Below are 17,704 nucleotides of genomic sequence, written 5' to 3'. Positions count from 1 at the left end.
GGGTCATAATCCAAGGGTCATGGGATTGAGCCCTGCATTGGGCTCTCTGCTCAGCAGGGAGCTTGCTTCCCTTCCTTTCTCTCTCTGCCTGCCTCTCTGCCTACTTGTGATCTCTGTCTGTCAAATAAATAAATTAAATTTAAAAAAGGAATAATTTTTTAATTTTAATTAAATTTATGTAGCTGCATATGACTAGGGGCTACCACAATGGAGAGTACAGTATATTAATGCCTACAAGTACTTTGAGTGAACAATGTATACATTTTTTATGATTTTTTAATTCTATGTTTGTTTTGATTAAGATTTTATTTATTTATTTGAGAGAGAGCATGAGTCAGTTGGGGGGTGGGGAGTTTCAGCAGAGGGAGAAGCAGGCTCCTGGCATGGGGCTCAACCCCAGGATCCTGGGATCATGACCTGAGCCAAGGGCAGACACTTAACCAACTGAGCCACCCAGGCATCCCTGTTTCGATTATTGATATGTAACATTATGGCTACTGATCTAATAATAAAAACTGGGGCTGGCATTCTGTAAACTTTTTATTTTCCTGTTATTGATTTTTATCATATTTTATTAATGTATCAGTCCATGACGTTTTGGGAATTTTAAAACTTGGTCCTTTGCCACAGGTAGTCTGAGAAGCATGGCAGCCCAATTTCCCTGACAGGGCTATTTTTTTCTTTTTCTTTTTCTTTTTTAAAGATTTTATTTATTTATTTGACAGACAGAGATCACAAGTAGGCAGAGCAGCAGGCAGAGAGATAGGAGGAAACAGGCTCCCTGCTGAGCAGAGAGCCCCATGTGATGCGGGGCTCAATCCCAGGACCCTGGGATCATGACCTGAGCTGAAGGCGGAGGCTTTAACCCATTGAGCCACCCAGGTGCCCCGACAGGGCTATTTCTTATTGTAAATCCACTAACCAGCATTCTGGAGAGGGAACTGACTGGTGGCAGGAAGGACTGGAGGACTACTGTCGATAATGGAATCAGGGAAAGCCTCTCTGAAATGGTGACCTTTGAACTGGAGAAAAACACTCCAAATGGAGGGACAGAACGGCAGAGTTTTGCAAGGCTAGGAGAGGGCGTGGCATGTTTATGGAACAGAAAGGAGAGCAGTGTGGCTGGATGTGAGGGTTGAGAAAGGTGGTGGGTGATGAGCTGCAGGGGAAGCCAGTGGCCAGATTTTGCAATCACAGAGACCTCTTCTATACAGTACAGATAAGAGTTTATGAACTCCAAAAAAAAAAGAGTTTATGAACTCCATATGCTTGAATAAGGGCCTTATTCAAAACGTACTTGAAGAAACACCCAAATGTTATCTTACACTTGGTTTTAGTTAGATAGCAAGAATTTTCTCTATGTTCAAAGCCTGGAAAGTGGACTCAACAATAGTAACTCTCCTAACAAGTTAGGAAATGGAGTTTTCCTGCCACAGATTAAGGCACCAGGGCCCAGAAAGTTCTTTAACTTGCTTTAATCACAAAGCGAATGAGAAACAAGTTCAAACTCCTATCCTTTCCACTCTGACTGCCTTTCTTCAAAATGAGCCCCACATAGCCCTTTTACACACATGAAATTGTCTATATTTTAATTTAGTTTTTTGGTAATGTTATAAATGGGTGCAGAAATGTAACAATTATAGAGACTTTGCATTTATTTTGAGAGTATGTCCTCTGCGTTAATTTCTTGAAGCTGCTGTGACAGATTAGCACAAACTTGGCTGAAAATACAGAAATTGTTCTCTCACGCCTCTGGAGATCAGAAGTTCAAAATCAATCAAGCAACGAATGTGTTATGCTCCCTCTGAAGTCCCCAGGGGACAATCTGTTTCTTGCCTCTTGCAGTTTCTAGTGGCTACAAGGGTGCCTGGTTTGAGGCTGTATCATCCAGTCTCTGGTCACATGACTTCCCCTTCTCTTTGTGTGGCTCTTTTAAGGACATTTGTCATTGGATTTGGGGCCCACTCAGATAATCTAGGATGATTTCGACTCGAAATCCTTAATTTAATTTCATATGCAAAAATCCATTTTCCAAATAAGGTCACTTCCACAGGTTCTGAGGATTAGGGTGTTTATGCATCTTTTGGGGGACCACCATTAAGCCCACTGCACCCTCCCTGCACTTCAGCCTGGAAACTCTAGGCAGTCAGCGGGAGACCCATCAGACTCAGCTCATCTGTTTCTCTTCTTCCGGGAATCACTACCTGCGATCTGAAAAACCAGTGTTTCAGATATTTTGCCCAATTTTCTAGTTGTTTACACAATAGGCAAATCCAGTTCCTATGACTCCACCTTGGCCAGAAGCAGAAGTTGCACCCAAGAGTGTTAAGTTCATTGAGTGTGGAGGACTTGCTCATCCCTGCATCATCAGAGCCTATAGAAATGACTGGAATATGGTGATCCTTCCACAGAAATCGATGAATCAAGGAGCAAATGCGTGAGAAGGAAACTAATCTAAATCGTTCTGCCTCAGTCCTCTGGGCAAGCTTGAGCCATCTTTCCTTAGCTGAGGATGTGCTAGTATGAGTCACTTTATTTGTCAATCCACTAAGCCTTCTCACTTCAGCTTTCATGGCTAATGCAAAAAAAAAAAAAAAAAAAAAAAAAAAAACCAACACCGGGAAATTTAAGAGATTTACCTATGGAACACATCTTGCATAATGATTTATAAGAAGTAGGTTTGCTCATGTTTTAAATAAACAGAACATAGGGAATTTGGGTGAAAGGGGCTGATGTGAGAAAGACAAGTGAGTGGCAATATTGCCATAGGGAATTGAGGCCAGACGATGTGTTTAATGGAAAAAAAATGATAAGGCAGTGAGAAAATACGAGAAGCAAGAGCTAAGAAAGAAGCTTACCTAGTGAAGAATATATGTCATAAGTTATATCAGTCAATATCACAACAAATTATGGTCATATATGAAGAAAAATGGTTTCTGCTTTCATTTGCACATGCACAAACAAAGTTAAAAAGAAAATACCACCATTTTCAATAGCATGTAGGGAGGTACCTGCTGTATGGCTCTGTGATTCACCCAAAAATCAAATTATTTAGAGTATAGAGCTTTGTTAGTTTGTTTTGAATTTACCACATCATATTTTTAATGACAAATATAAAATAATAGACCTTTGTTATAGTAAGACTAAAAACACAATGGTGGATGGAGTTAGAAATCTACTACTCTAACTGCAGTCCCCTGAGATATCCAGTATTAACAGTTTAGTGGGTATCTTTCTGCATCTTCCTTGGTGTTCCTTAGAACATACATAAATATATTTACATAAACAGTGGGTGGTTTTTGGTTTTATAAAAATGTGAACAAATGAAATATAAACTTTTTTTTCCCATTTAACCATAGATTAGAGACCTCCTACCAGATGAATAGAGAGATTTCCCTCACATCTTTTAATCTAGAGTGTGAATTTACTATCATTTATCCACCTCTTCCTCAAATGATATATATTCTGATATATATATATTTTTTTTCCACCACAGATAATACTGCACTGAACACCCTTGTGATGGCAGACTGTTTTAATTTCATTTTCCTGGGTCTCTTGAGCCTTGAAATCTAACCTTTCAAATGCCACTTGCTTCCCCTTACCCTCCCTGTCATTTGGAGAATGAAGCTAGCCGCTGTTGAGCCAGAAAAGCCGATAATCACTCCATATAGCACATGGCCAGCAGCTTCCTGCTACAGTATTTACGTCCTATTCCATTGAGATGGCACTCTCCGCTCACATGACCCAAATGCAGCTCTCACTCCACCAAGAACACAGCTGATTCCAACTGCATTGGCAGCTTTGCACATGCTCCGTCAGGCCCTGTGAATCCTCACTCACCCATTGAGATTTCTTTTAGTTTAAAGCAACATCCCAGCTGCTGAAGCTCCGTGACCTCCAGTGTTTTCCTGGCTCTAATCCAAGGCAGGTGGCCCCTGCAAATGGCGTTTTTTTAGAGTTTGAGCTTTTTTGTTTATTTGTTGGGGGTCGGAAGGTGTATGGTAATTACCCACAAGCATAGCTGATGAATGGAGCCATAAGAAGTAACTCTTTTTTCTGGCAGGTATTACAGGAAGAACATTTACCTATTGCCTTGACAACAACCTGCAGCTCTAATGCACATGTAAGTCACAAACAGAGGTCTTGGCGAGTGATGCTGTATCTGACTGATACGTTGACTGTAACACGTGAGGTGGTGCTTTTTCCCTCTCTAGAAACCTGGATGCTTTTTGTCATTCTGATGGTAAATGATGAGACAGGCAACCATGGATTTCAGCACTCCGTCTGTGTTTGATCAGCAAAAAGGTAAAACGCTGCTTTCATACATCCTTTGGTTCTTCGCATCTTTAGTTCAGTAGTTGAGATTTTGCAATTCTAAGGGGAAAGAGGGGTGTGTGTGTGTGTGTGTGTGTGTGTGTGTGTAAAGAGGATTTCACACAGAAAAACCTGTTCTAAATGCCCACTTCTTATTCGATAAGCATTTGGAAGGGAAAAGTAAGCTTATGGTCTGTTTGTCTTGTTAAAATATTCCGATCTACAAATTTTAAAAATTGGGTTTCAAGCACACCAGCTATTTCAGATAGGATCATCTTTATTCTCATTTGATTTTTTTCAAATCTTCTCAAAAAATGTTATAGTAAGTTATATAAAAAGAATACATCACATATCTCTTTTCAGTCTATTAACCCAGCATCTCATTTGCTCCAGTTTCAGAGATACTTCTTGATTCCCTTTTAGGAATAGATGTTACCTAGATTTACATTATAGTTGATATGTTATCTCATCCGGGGTTGTGGTATGACTTACCACTATGTTATTATTTGCAATGACAGGATATATCTTTATTACTCATAATTTGCAGAGTGGAGGTCATTTTCCACATGAAAAGATTGCTGTGGAATCAATCCATCTTCATGAAAAGCATGTATTCAGCCATACAGTTTATATGTATCCATTTTGCTTATGAAGTGTTTACATATATGTATACATAATACCTTTGTACAATTATGCATCTTTTCTATGTATGTACAGGAAATTTCCACTCTGCAAATGTCATAGATTTTTTTTTAGAATATTTAAAAAAAAATATGTGATACACTTTCAGCCACCTGTGAGTATTCTTCAGGATCCTAAAGTTCTTTGGTCATTTCCTTGATTTGGCTACCACATGAAAATGGTGATTTGTGAAAGCCTCATTCAGAAAATTCATTGCTTCTTTCTTTTTCCCTTTTCCTGCTTTAGGCCATACTGTGTTTACTATCCTTCAAGCTACATATGGTTTCATGGGTGAATTATTTTAGTTTGGTGCTTTCTCAAATATTAGTTTTACATTTACATCTCTGAGTAACTGTATGTACAGGTGTCCACACACATATACACACACACAGATTGATCTCCACTTCTGAACTCATTTTGAATTGTGTGTGTGTGTGCACCTTCAGAATGTGCTGTTTCACACTGCATTGGTTAAGGAACGTCATAGAGAAAGTGACTGTTACAGCTGTGCCCACAGACATCCCCTCCCCTGTGTCCGTCTTGTATCCCTGAAGACAATCAGCAAAAGTGAAAATATGCCTAAATCCAAAGACCTAATACTGGCTTAAAAAATGACATTGCTGAGCTATGCAATGCAAAGAGGAGCACAGTGGGTTTATTTTGTAAGGTGAATTTGAGGAAATTGGGACCGACTGAAGAGCTGGCCCTTCATGATGAATTCATCTGTTCCAAGGTTGTGACTCCTTACAGGACTGAGCCCCAAACAAAGTTAACTAGTTAACATATTAAATTGTAGCATTCGTTTTCTTTTAGCACCTTTCATGTGAGCTATTCACTGCATTTCCTCCACCCTAGTCGTGACTCTCCCTCATTGAAGTTAACCTTCTCCCTGCCAACTCTATCTCCAGTTCTCAATCCTTTCTTTCTAGGGGTGATATGGTCCAGTGGAAATAGCATAGGTTGGAATGGTAGGTTGACTTCTTAGCTGTGTGACCTTTGCCAATTACCTAACCTCTCTGGGTCTTATTTTCCTCAGCAATAAAATGGAGGCAGTAATGCTGGCCTAGCAGGGTTGTTGTGAGAATGTAAAACAATTTATAAAAAGCACCAGTCCCGGGGCACCTGGGTGGCTCAGTGGGTTAAAGCCTCTGCTTTCAGCTCAGGTCATGATCCCAGGGTCTTGGGATCGAGCCCCACATCAGGCTCTCTGCTTGGCAGGGAGCCTGCTTCCTCCTCTCTCTCTGCTTGCCTCTGCCTGCTTGTGGTCTCTATCTGTCAAATAAATAAATAAAATCTTTAAAAAAAAAAAAAAAAGCACCAGTCCCATTGCCTAATGTGCCATAAGAACCTTTAAATTGTGGTGCTTTTGTTATTATTGTTGCTATTATAATTATTACTACCTTGGACTGTGAGTACCTCAAATGTGAAAGGCTCTTCACTTCTCTATCTCCAGCTTGAATTTAGCAGTTCTCAGAACAAATGCTTAAAAGCATGCAAGGCCATAATGGTTTAGACCATCAAATAGATTTTAAATACCAATATTGTGTAGCTGGGCAAACCACAACAAAGTGACCGTCTCTCTAAAAGTTGAATGTTGGCTTTATTTGAGGGCTTTCCGTGAATTCTGAAGATTTAGAAAAATAAAAATTCTAGTAGATGCAGATGTTGAGGAAAGATGGGCTATCTGGAAGGATCTTAGAAGTCATGTAATCCATTGGTTCTCAAATGTAGCCGCACATAAGAATCACGTGAATAGGTTTTGAAAATGCTGATGCCTGGATCTCCAGTTTAATTGGTGTGGGGTGTGGCCTAACAAAAGCTCCCCAGGAAGATCTCTGTACAATGAAGATTGAAAACCATTCATCCAACCCATCCCCCTAACTTCTCCGATGGGAAGAATGAAGCACAGAGAGATTAAAAGTCAGGCCCTGTTTGTATTAAGACACGCAGCTAATCAGTAATAGAGGGGACTGAGACCCAGGTGTTCACTCTCCAGACAACAGAACAATAAGAAATTTCTCTTCATGGGTGGTCTACTATGGGGTGGTGGTAGGGCTCATGCTGCTCTGGTTTATGGGTTCCCAGAGAACGGTTAGCACTGTACACTTGAAAAATATGACACAGAATGACCATCCGGGCTCAAATGATGTGGATATGCTAAATCTGAATCCCTCCAATGGCATTTTTCTCTATTTTCTATATTTCTCTTTGGTAGAATGAGTCATCCTTATGCTAGGGGCACGGGGATGGAGGGCAACTGCTCATGTCCTGTCTCAGTTTTCTTCCCATTTGCATGCACCTGGGCAAACTGATCTCTGTGTCTGAAAAATGTGCAGGGACAGAGCTGCTGGGAGGTTTGAAGATCTGGTTTTCTGACTGGCCAAAAGAATTAGAGCCGTGTTTCTGGCTTGCTTTGTGAAATTGTGACGCAGGAAGCCTGGGTCTTCAGAGCTCTCCACTCCTGCTTTGTGCTTCTTGCTCTCACCATAGCAACATCACTTCTGGTCCCACGTGCTCCTTCTGGCTGTCTTCCCTCTCAGAGCCTACATGCAGGAAAGGACCTGTAGTAAAATCATTTACTACAGAACACAAAGGTTCTTCCTGCAGTGGAGATGTTATATAACTGAAGAGATTTACGTTGTAAGCTTTGTCTCTAATTGTGGAAAGAAAAGGTTTGTGATGCCTGAAGGAGGAACCCAAGGCCTCAGAGAGAGAACAGGAGCTGGACAACTCGTCCCAAGGGTCTTGCCTATACCCAGCCCTGAGCAGGGCCTGGAAAGTTAAGCATTTGATGAGCAGTGTGTCTGTGGGCACCTGAGGGGGCTGGGGGCCACCCCACAGGCTTTTCACTGGTAAGGGTGCTGAGACAATGGGAGGAGGGCCAGGCGCTCTGGTGCAGATTCAATTCCTGCAGTAGAATCCTAGAGCTACCTGGCAAGTACCATAGGATGGGTTGCTTAAAACAACAGAAAGGCATGGTCTCCTACTTCTAGAGGCCAGAAGTACGAAATCAAAATGTCAGCTTGCTCCTTCCGGAATCTTCCTTGCCTTTTCCCTCTGCAGGTACTTTACCTCGAATACATTTGATAAGAACAAAGGTTTACTGAGCACTTACCAGACCCAGGCTCTGTGCCACATGCACGTATACTGGCTCATTTAACCCTCATATCTGCCCCACTATTATTTTCCCCCCATTTACCAAGGAGGGAATTTATTATTATTATTATTTTTTAATTTATTTATTTGACAAACAGATCACAAGTAGGCAGAGAGGCAGGCAGAGAGAGAGAGGAGCAAGCAGGCTCCCTGTTGAGCAGAGAGCCTGATGTGGTCTCAATCCCAGGACCTTGGGATCATAACCTGAGCCAAAGGCAGAGGCTTTAACCCACTGAGCCACCCAGGTGCCCCAAGGAGGGAATTTTTCCAAAAGTTATGACTGACCCAAGGTTACAACAGACAAAATGGCAATGCTGAGATTCAAGCATAAATCGTCTGGACTTCAAAACCTATGTTGGATCTAGACAGTACTCTTCCTTCATCAACCCTACATTTTAAGGAAGAAGTAGAGATTAATGAAAATTCAAATTAATGAGGCGGTATTTTCATAATCAAGCTGTTCTTCCGTTGTGTTGTGGATTTTTGAAGCTCCCACACACAGATGTGACAGTTTTCATTTCCAACTTTTCATCCAAAATGGGAATGCTAAACAAAAAGAATTTAGAGTATACAGATTTGCACTTTGCTGAAAAAGCAAAAGTGAAAACTCTGGGTGACATCCAGATACCCCCACAGGAAGAGTAAGCAAATTTCCAACGAGTTTTGGGAAGAGAGCAGAGCAAAGTCAGGCAAAGGAGACAAGACAGAGAGGGAATGATATGGGCTCACGTGATGATTTTAGGATTAAAAACCTTGATTGGGTGCCTAGAATGAAACCCAGGAACACTGAGGAGAATGCTGTGATTAATTTTCAGACTGATAAAGGAAGATAGGCCGGTAAATCATCAATCCATAGGTTTAGAAGCAGAATATCTTGGCCTCTGGAAAATGCTTAGCCTTCTCCCTCTCTTGGTGAAGGAAGAGGAGCAGAGGGAAAATGAGAGATGAGCGAATTCTTTTCTCCAGTGTTGTTGCCCACTGGAGACCAAGTTTCATCAAACAGGCTTGCTGGAAGCCTGCCCTTCGCCCTTACTTGTTTCCCCGCTGTCCCTTTGGCACAAGAACCTCCTTCCCATCAACCAACTCCTAGGAGAAGTTGTAATAGTCCAGTCCTCTCCTGGCACCTCTTCGGAGCCTAGCTGAAAGGAAGCCCTTGACTAATCTTATCCACACAATTACCATTCACAACCTTAGAGAGCCATGAAAAATGCAAGCGATTCCGCGGGTTGGGAATTAGAAATACGGTGTCATTGTCACTATTCTCCTCTAGAGGACAGCCCTACCTGGGGAATGGGCCCTCTTACCCTGTGATGCATCCGAAGGCAGATCCAGGAATGGTAGCCCCAGGGAATGTAGGTAACTGGGTCCCTACGTCTCCTGCATTAACCCTGACATTATGTCCCACATCGTAGCCAAATCAACTCCAGAAGGCAAATCCTCTATTCAGCCCCTTGTTCAGAAGTCAGCTGGGGCCCCACACTGAGCTTTTCTTACCATCTCTATTCATTAACTCCACATTTCTGTAACAATTATTAAGCAACTGTGTTGAGTAACTGATACTCACATATTTTTCTCCTTGACCCAACCATTTGGATGCAAGGATATTTTAATGGAGTGTGAAAGAGAAATGACTCATGTAGCTATGATTATTACCAAACACATATGAAACAAACATCTGACCTGTCCCCAAATATGAGACAAGGTGAGAAGATGAGGGTCTGGATGCACATCTGGATGCACTTGCAGAAAGACCACATCCAATTAGGAGTCACACTTAACACTTCTATCAGGAAGGCTGCCAGTCAGTCAGTGTGAAGTGTTGGGTGATTCTGAGAATCCATCTATAGAAGGAGGCTGATCTCAGCTCTTCTGATTTATCTCCTAAAATCATGGTGGTTTATCCTAAAACTTACCAGCTTCCAACTAATAGATAGATCTGTGTGCTTAATAAGGACCCTTAGTTTGTTTTCTCTTTGTGAAACTTCAAAATGTTACTTGCTCATCAATGATCTGCTTTTATTGGGTCTATTGGGGAGGAGGAAAAGAGAAGACTGTCCTTTTACACAGGAGGTATTTCTACTTCAGAATGTACCTCAGAATTTTGAAATATACATATACAATATTTAATAACATCCTAATCCTTTCTTAATTTTTTGTTTAAAAATAATTTCAAGCATAAGGAAATGTTGTAAAAATAGTATAAAGAACACTTGACTGTCTTTTACACAGATTCACCTCACATTAACATTTTGACCAATTGGCTTTATTGTTGGCTTTCTTTATCTCTCTCTGTCCCCCATCTCCCAGTCTCTGCCTCTCTCTGCCTCTATGTATATATATATATGCATGTGTGTCCATATACTTTAATCTGTCTGCATTCCAATTTTGTCTAGTCAGCCAGTAATGTCTTTCATATCATTTCCTTCAGTACTTGATCCCATCTAGGATTAAGTACTACATTTAGTTGTCATGTGTCTTATGTTTCCTTTCTTTTGGAACACTTCTGCATACTTCCTTTGTCTTTTATGACATTGACATTTTGAAATTACAGTCTCTCTCTCTTTCTTTTCATAGTGAGTTCCTCTTTCTGGGTTTGTCTGACACTCCCTCATGACTAGATTTAGACTATGCCTTTCCAGCCAAAGTGCCACAGGGTGATGTCTCCATCTCAGGTTATCACAACATCATTTAAATCTTTTTAAATGGTAATTGGAAGTGACAGGTGTTGTACTTCTACATATCAAGAAGTTCTTAGTGTTTTTTTTAATATACTAGGATTTTTTTTTCAGTTGTAAAATTAACACCACCTTCTTCAAAATAGTCAAGCAATACAAAAAGCATTTCAGCATAAAAAGTGTTGTATTCTAGGGGTCCCTGGGTGGCTCAGTGGGTTAAAGTCTCTGCCTTCAGCTCAGATCATGGTCCCAGGGTCCTGGGATCAAGCCCCACATTGGGCTTTCTGCTCAGCAGGGAGCCTGCTTCCTCCCCTTCTCTGCCTGCCTCTCTGCCTACTGTGATCTCTGTCTCAAATAAATAAATAAAATCTTTTTTTAAAAAAAGTGTTGTATTCTAGCAATACAAGTGTTGTATAGCTTGCAAATGGCTCTGTTCTTCAGTCTGTAAGCCCAGCCTGTCCTCAGCTTCTCACCCACCAAGATGGACTCATAGTAATTCACCCTTCCTGCTAGGGCTGGGAAGTAGCTTTCAATGGGAGATAAAGGAAATCAGGCCAAGCATATTAATCAGCATCATTAATCAGAAGAAGAGCAGTAATTGGTATATTAAGCAGCTCCCATGTGCTAGGTGGTGTGCTTAAATCTTTACTCCTGTTAATGTCACATGAGGGGCTTGATTCCAGGACCCTGGGATCACAACCTTCGCTAAAGGCAGACGCCTAATGACTGAGCCACCTAGGCACGCTAAGAAACCAGTTTCTTTTCTTTTTTTTTTTTTTTTTAAGATTTTATTTATTTATTTGACAGACAGAGATCACAAGTAGGCAGAGAGGCAGGCAGAGAGAGAGAGAGAAGAGGAAGCAGGCTCCCTGCCCCGATCGATTCGGGGCTCGATCCCAGGACCCTGGGATCATGACCTGAGCTGAAGGCAGAGGCTTTAACCCACTGAGCCACCCAGGTGCCCCAAGTGCCCCAAGAAACCAGTTTCTTCATCATAGTCCTACTCAGCACATTTGTTCTGGGCAGCACACTGTTGATGTTTCTCCAAAAGACAGTTTAGGGAGCCCAGCTCTGTAAATAAGGTCACACATAAACAGCATTTGATAGAAAGAAAAAAAGAATTTTTTTGACATCAATATCCTGTGGTTTGATTGTGAATAACCCTGAGACCATTTCTTTGTTCTTTAACTCACCATAGTAAATCAGAACACAGTCTACTGTAAGGGTTTTTTTTTTTAACTTATTTTTAAGAACTGTGAGAGAGACACCTGAAATTCATCTGAATTGACATTTTTATTCTTCTGATTACTTAGTGCTATTTAAAAAATGCTGTGCTAGAATTTTGGCTACAACTTGACTGACTGAGCATGACCACTGAACACAGGAGTCAAGATGGGCTCACAGGTATCTGCTTTCAGGTAGTCAGAGTGGAAATCAATTTCAGGATGGATCCTGGAAGTGTTTTAACTTAGAACAGTCGTATTTTGGAATTGGAAGGAACTTCAGTGTGTAATCAAACTCCCTCACTTTTTATATGTGAAGACTGAAACATAGAGCTATTGATGGGGATAAAGTATAATGCTGTAATGGGTCCTAGAGCCAAACTGAACAAGGCCAGTACCACCACTTCCTGTGTGACCCAGCTATTTAACAACTCTATGGCTTCATTTTCCTACCTTTTAAACTAAGATGAAGCTACTACCAAGGACTGCTTATCTAGATTGAATTAATGAATACATTCAAAGCCCCTGTAACCATGCTTGGCTCATAGTAATCATTCAGTGAGGGCTAGTGGTGGTTTTAGGATTGTTGTAAAGATGGTTATAACGAGGATTGTTCTAAAGATTTAATGAATACATACAAAGCAGTTGGACTACACATGCCCCAGAGTAATCACTCCACAAGTGCCAGTGATTCTTACAAATGACTTACATAAGGTCACATGGACAACTGGTCTTCCCAGGTCAAGAGAACATCTTACCCTTTAAGCTGGCTCCTCCTTAGTAATGAATACATGGCATAGCACCACTGTTTTTTGTGGAAATTGGAAGGTACAGAATTTTCCTGGGCAGGAAAACCACATCAGAAGGAAATGAATTCTCTAGGAAAGCTCACACATCTTGGACTACTTCTGCTTTGCCTGTCCTCTGTTACCGGTTTTCTGTCGCCTTCCAGATTAAACTCTTCCCTTCGCTCAAAAGCCAGTCTACCTGCTAGCTTTCACTCTCCATGCTGGTGCAAAGCAGGTTTCTGGCTCTCGACGCGGTTCTGGGAATCTATCTGATTTTGAGGCAGAATGCTATTTATTTATTTATTTATTTATGTGCTAGATTTTTTAGATTATTTTTATTATAATATAATATTATAATATAAATAATATAAAATATTATAATGTCATGTATTATTTGCCCCAGAGGTGCAGGTCTGTGAATCATCAGGCTTACACACTTCACATCACTTCAGAATGTCATTTTTTAAAAACTTAATAGTTTTATTATGTTGTACTATTTGACAGAGGAAAACTCCCTCAGTACTCTTTTTTTTTTCTTTCAATTTTATTGGATATTCTTACTCATTTTTTGTTTTATTTTTGCTTTTGGAAGAATGCTGCATTAATACAAGTTCAAGGTATAAAGCCGTAACCAATGAAGACTTTTCCACCCTGCCAAACTCTCCTAGCCACAAAGCAAAACCATGTAAGCAGTTTCCTATGTATTCTTTTAGAGAGATTCTGTGTAGATGAGCCAATAGCTAAATATATTCTTTTTTTCTTCTTTAAAGCATAGAGTTGGGACACCTGGGTGGCTCAGTGGGTTAAAGCCTCTGCCTTTGGCTCAGGTCATGATCTCAGGGTCCTGGGATTGAGCCCCGCATCTGCATCCAGCTCTCTACTCAGCGGGGAGCCTGCTTCCCATCCTCTCTCTCTCTCTCTGCCTGCCTCTCTGCCTACTTGAGATATCTGTCTGTCAGATAAATAAATAAATAAATCTTTAAAGCATAAAGTTATCCATTTGTTCTTACAAATTAAAAGTAGTATCATTTTACTGACCCTGATCCCCCAGAAAACTATTGTAACTTTTATTGAAATGACATTAAACTTACAAATGAATCTGTAATACTAATTAAAATTTATCATCCTATTTTGTTTGCCCTTTCTGGGAATATGGCATATATCTCCATCAATTAAACTCTTCTGTTATATGGCTCAACAAAATTCTGTAGTTTTCCTCAATTAGATTTTAAATATTTATTCCTGGGCATTTCATATTTTCATTATAATGAGTTATTTTCTGTGTAAGGAGGACTGATTTTCCTGCTTATATTATTTATTACAAAGAACTATCTAGTTTTATATTGATTTTAAAATCTGCTAATTTAATCAGTTATTATTATTACCTCTAATAGTTTCGTCATTAATTCTCTTGTGTCATCCTTATGTACAGGATGAAATGTGGCGGACTGTTTTCAAAACCTGTTTTGCCACTTAAGGGCTGTACAACTATGGGGAAATTACTAAACTTCTCCATGCTTCAATATCCTTATCTATAAATTGGGATAAAGATACCACCTACTTCATAAAATTGTTGAAGCAAATAAACAGCCTAATTCAAATGATACTGCTGGGACAGTACTTGGAACATGAGTCATCCATAAAGTTAGCTATTATTAAAACTATGATAATTTTGTTCTCCCTTTGTGATCGTTGTATTTTTTTTTGTTTCATACTTACTGTATTAGATTACATTTGTCTTCTTTCTTCTCTATTGTTTTACTATTAAATATGATATTTGGAACTGATTAGAAATAAATTCACTTAGCCATACTTAGAATGTAAGCTTTTAGCTGTAAAAGCTTTTTTAGATTCTTAACTCAAATTGTCATGTATTTCCCCTTTGTTCTAGTGCTGTGGTGTATTTTATTAATAGACATCAAGAAATCAAAATGATGTAGTTTTGGAGTATACGTGAGGTTAGGTGGGGTGAGGTCCAGAGCCTAGGACCAAGAAAAAAATTCTTCAGATGTCTTTGGTGCAAAATGGTGGTTTTATTAAAGCTTGGCAGGCACCCGTAGGCAGAAAGAACTGCTGCACTAGGGTCCTGAGGAGTGGAGATTACATACTTGGGAGTTAGGGGAAGTAAGGGAAAGGGAGGTTTCAAAAGAACTTTCATATGCTAAAGAGGACCAGGGACTGACAAACAAGATACTGAGGAGATACTGGAGCAAGGTATTAACATTGAGGTAGTTGGGAGATCCCAGGAAGAATGTCACACCTGTCCCACCAAAGAGTCGGGGGATGGGGGAGGTTGCAGGGTGTTAGCTTATGCTTTGTCTTCAGCTGGCCTTCTGCTCCCTCATTACAAACATCTTTATAAATGATAAAGTATTTGATAAATGATAATTTATAAATGACTTATAAATTATAAACTTTCAATATCCAACTGAATTTTATCTGGTAAAATTTAATTTAAAACTTAGAATTCTGTGCTCATAAACTGAATTCTTCTGTAGGTGCCTCCCTGTGTGTTTGTGTGTGTTATCAGTTTTGCTGCCTTAGAAAATAAATTTGAGGGGGTGCCTGGCTGGCTCAGTTGGTAGAGCATCGAGCTCTTCATCCTGGGGTTGTGAGTTCAAGCCCCATCTTGGATGTAGAGATTATTTTAAAGGAAAATCTTTTTTTAAAAATAAGCAATTAGCAAAATTTCTCTTTTTCAGTGCTTCAGTTTGGGAATTATTTGTTCTTTGGTCATTTGATTTTTATCTTAACTTAAAGAATTCAGTCAACCTCACTTTAGAATCTTTATGCTATTTCTACTAACTTTAACCCTCTCCCTGGTGTACAACTGACTCTTAATAGATACATTTCCAATTTTCAGTTAACGTGTGAATTTTATTTTTGCTACAAATGAGTTTAAACTCCAGGACAGTGATGTCTGTCAGGCAAAATGCTGAACCACGCAGCTGGTGCCCCAGAGAGGAGAGCAGGGCAAAAGCTCTGTTGAGAGAATGGAACATAGAATGACCATCCAGCACAAAAGAAAGGTCACAAATTCACATTCATATGTGAGAGCTTTGCCTCCTGAGAGAAAAGGCAGTTATACCCAATAGTGCACCTGGGTCAGAGGGTAGAATCTGAGGCCTGACAGCCTGCAGCCTCTTCTGAGTTACACCACGTACTTACTACCTATGTGACTTTGAGTAAGTCACTTTCCTGCGCTATGCCTCAGTTTCCCCATCAGTAAAATGGGGCTAATTTGTAGTACCTACTTCATGAGGTGAAAATTAAATGAACTGATTTACAGAAAGGGTTTAGTACAGTGCCTGGTGCATAAAAAACATGAAACTGTTAACCATCCTTATGACTCCTTTTCAGACAGTGACAGAGACATGAAGAGCACAGTAACAGTGGATACTATCACAGTGACTGGTAGACACTGTTGTCTCCTGTAAACGTGACTGTTACCATAGTTTTTGCTAACTTTGGGGTTGTTCCAAGTTTTTTAATTCCTTCCAATATGCTAACAAAAATTCAGAATTCAGAACTCTGCTGGAAACCCAAAAAAAGCTCAGAACCTTGACTGTGGACTAACCACAAGACTCTATGGAATGTGCCTGAGGTGCACTTTGGCTCTGTCCCCAAGTTCATGTGTGTACCACTACAGAGAGGGCAGGTCAGGGCTTCTGCTTGCCAAGCCACAGTTTAAGGGAACAGGAGGTAGGAAGAGCCTCTTGTGGGGAGTTAATAATGATTTAGTTTATGATAAGGTTGCCTCCCCAAACAGCAAGGAAAGGGACCAATTATCCACTAATTGGTTATTTGAGAAAAAATTGTAGCATACAAAAATTTAGTTTAGAAATTCTGTATTAATTATAGTTCAATATTAACATGTAAGTTAGGACCTTAGGCTTAAGGTTCCACAAATCCTAACCTCTCTAATCATAAAAGCAGTGCAGTAAATTTTGTAAAGGCAGTATCCATAAATTTTGAAGATGTATTTTTCAAAAACCAGCAAAACACTTGAAAACTTGAGTAGCAAACAGGGGAAATAACCGCAGCATAGGTAACAGGTGAAAAACTGGTGTCCTTACTATATATAAAGGTATTTAAAATCAACTCGATAATGATAAATGCCCTGAAATAGTAAAATGTAAGGACACCAATAAATAATTCATAAATGGCCATCAACAGATGGAACAACTTTTCTCTCCGGGAACAGAAGAACCATTGATAATTACATACTGTTTTCCTTCTTTCACATCAACATTAATTAAAAAAATAATGTACAGTGTCATTAAGAAAGATGAAGTATGTGCTCTCAGGCCCGGCTTGGGGAGGGTACGTTGGTTTAACTTTTCTGGAGGCCCAATTTTACAGACTCGAATGCACTTACTCCCATGTTTACTTCTAGGAATATGCCCAGAGGAAATAGTCAAAGATGGGGGAAACGACATATAAGCAAGAATATTATAGCTTTATTTGGAGTGGCCCCAAAACTTATGATTCTTCAAAAAAAGAGAAAACATTTAAATGTCCTGTAATAAGAAAATGATCTAGTTCGTTGTGTTAAGCTCAGTCAATGGACTCCTTTGCCCCATTTTATAAACAACATCTTAAAATCTCACCTTGTGACATGGAAAGACATTTATGATCATATATTAAGTGAAAGGGGGCAAAAATAAGAATTGTATGTACAGCATGATCTTATTTTTGTAAAAAACAAATAGGTATGTGTAATTCCAGCACTATGCTCAGAACTGTCATCGATTCTTACAATATTAAAATAGCTCTATACCCTCAGATCAATAGAGACCACCCCTCTTCCTATACTGATCATTCCCCAGGAACACATACACATTACGTACAATTTAGCAGCTAA

The 17,704-nt window shown here is 39.8% G+C and overlaps 1 protein-coding gene across 9 annotated transcripts in view; it reads left to right on the top strand.

The window, feature by feature from the left end:
• Positions 1-17,704, top strand: part of ANKRD55 (ankyrin repeat domain 55) — a 114,213-nt gene that overhangs the window by 21,164 nt on the left and 75,345 nt on the right. For 4 of the 9 annotated variants that reach the window (XM_059417890.1, XM_059417885.1, XM_059417887.1 and 1 more), the window contains 3 exons: positions 4,067-4,126; positions 4,218-4,308; positions 13,433-13,525. The exons of 2 other annotated variants lie outside the window; for them this stretch is intronic. In XM_059417890.1, the coding sequence (XP_059273873.1) occupies positions 4,251-4,308; positions 13,433-13,525 (151 nt within the window). In that variant the 5' untranslated portion in view covers positions 4,067-4,126; positions 4,218-4,250. The remainder of the gene's footprint in view (positions 1-4,066; positions 4,127-4,217; positions 4,309-13,432; positions 13,526-17,704) is intronic. 3 more of the 9 variants (XM_059417888.1, XM_059417891.1, XM_059417892.1) reach the window with 3 other exon arrangements.

Source organism: Mustela nigripes, chromosome 12 (assembly GCF_022355385.1).
Source record: "Mustela nigripes isolate SB6536 chromosome 12, MUSNIG.SB6536, whole genome shotgun sequence".
NCBI lineage: Eukaryota > Metazoa > Chordata > Mammalia > Carnivora > Mustelidae > Mustela > Mustela nigripes.
Note: the sequence above shows the minus strand (reverse complement) of the source record. Positions and strands in the feature narration are given on the sequence as shown.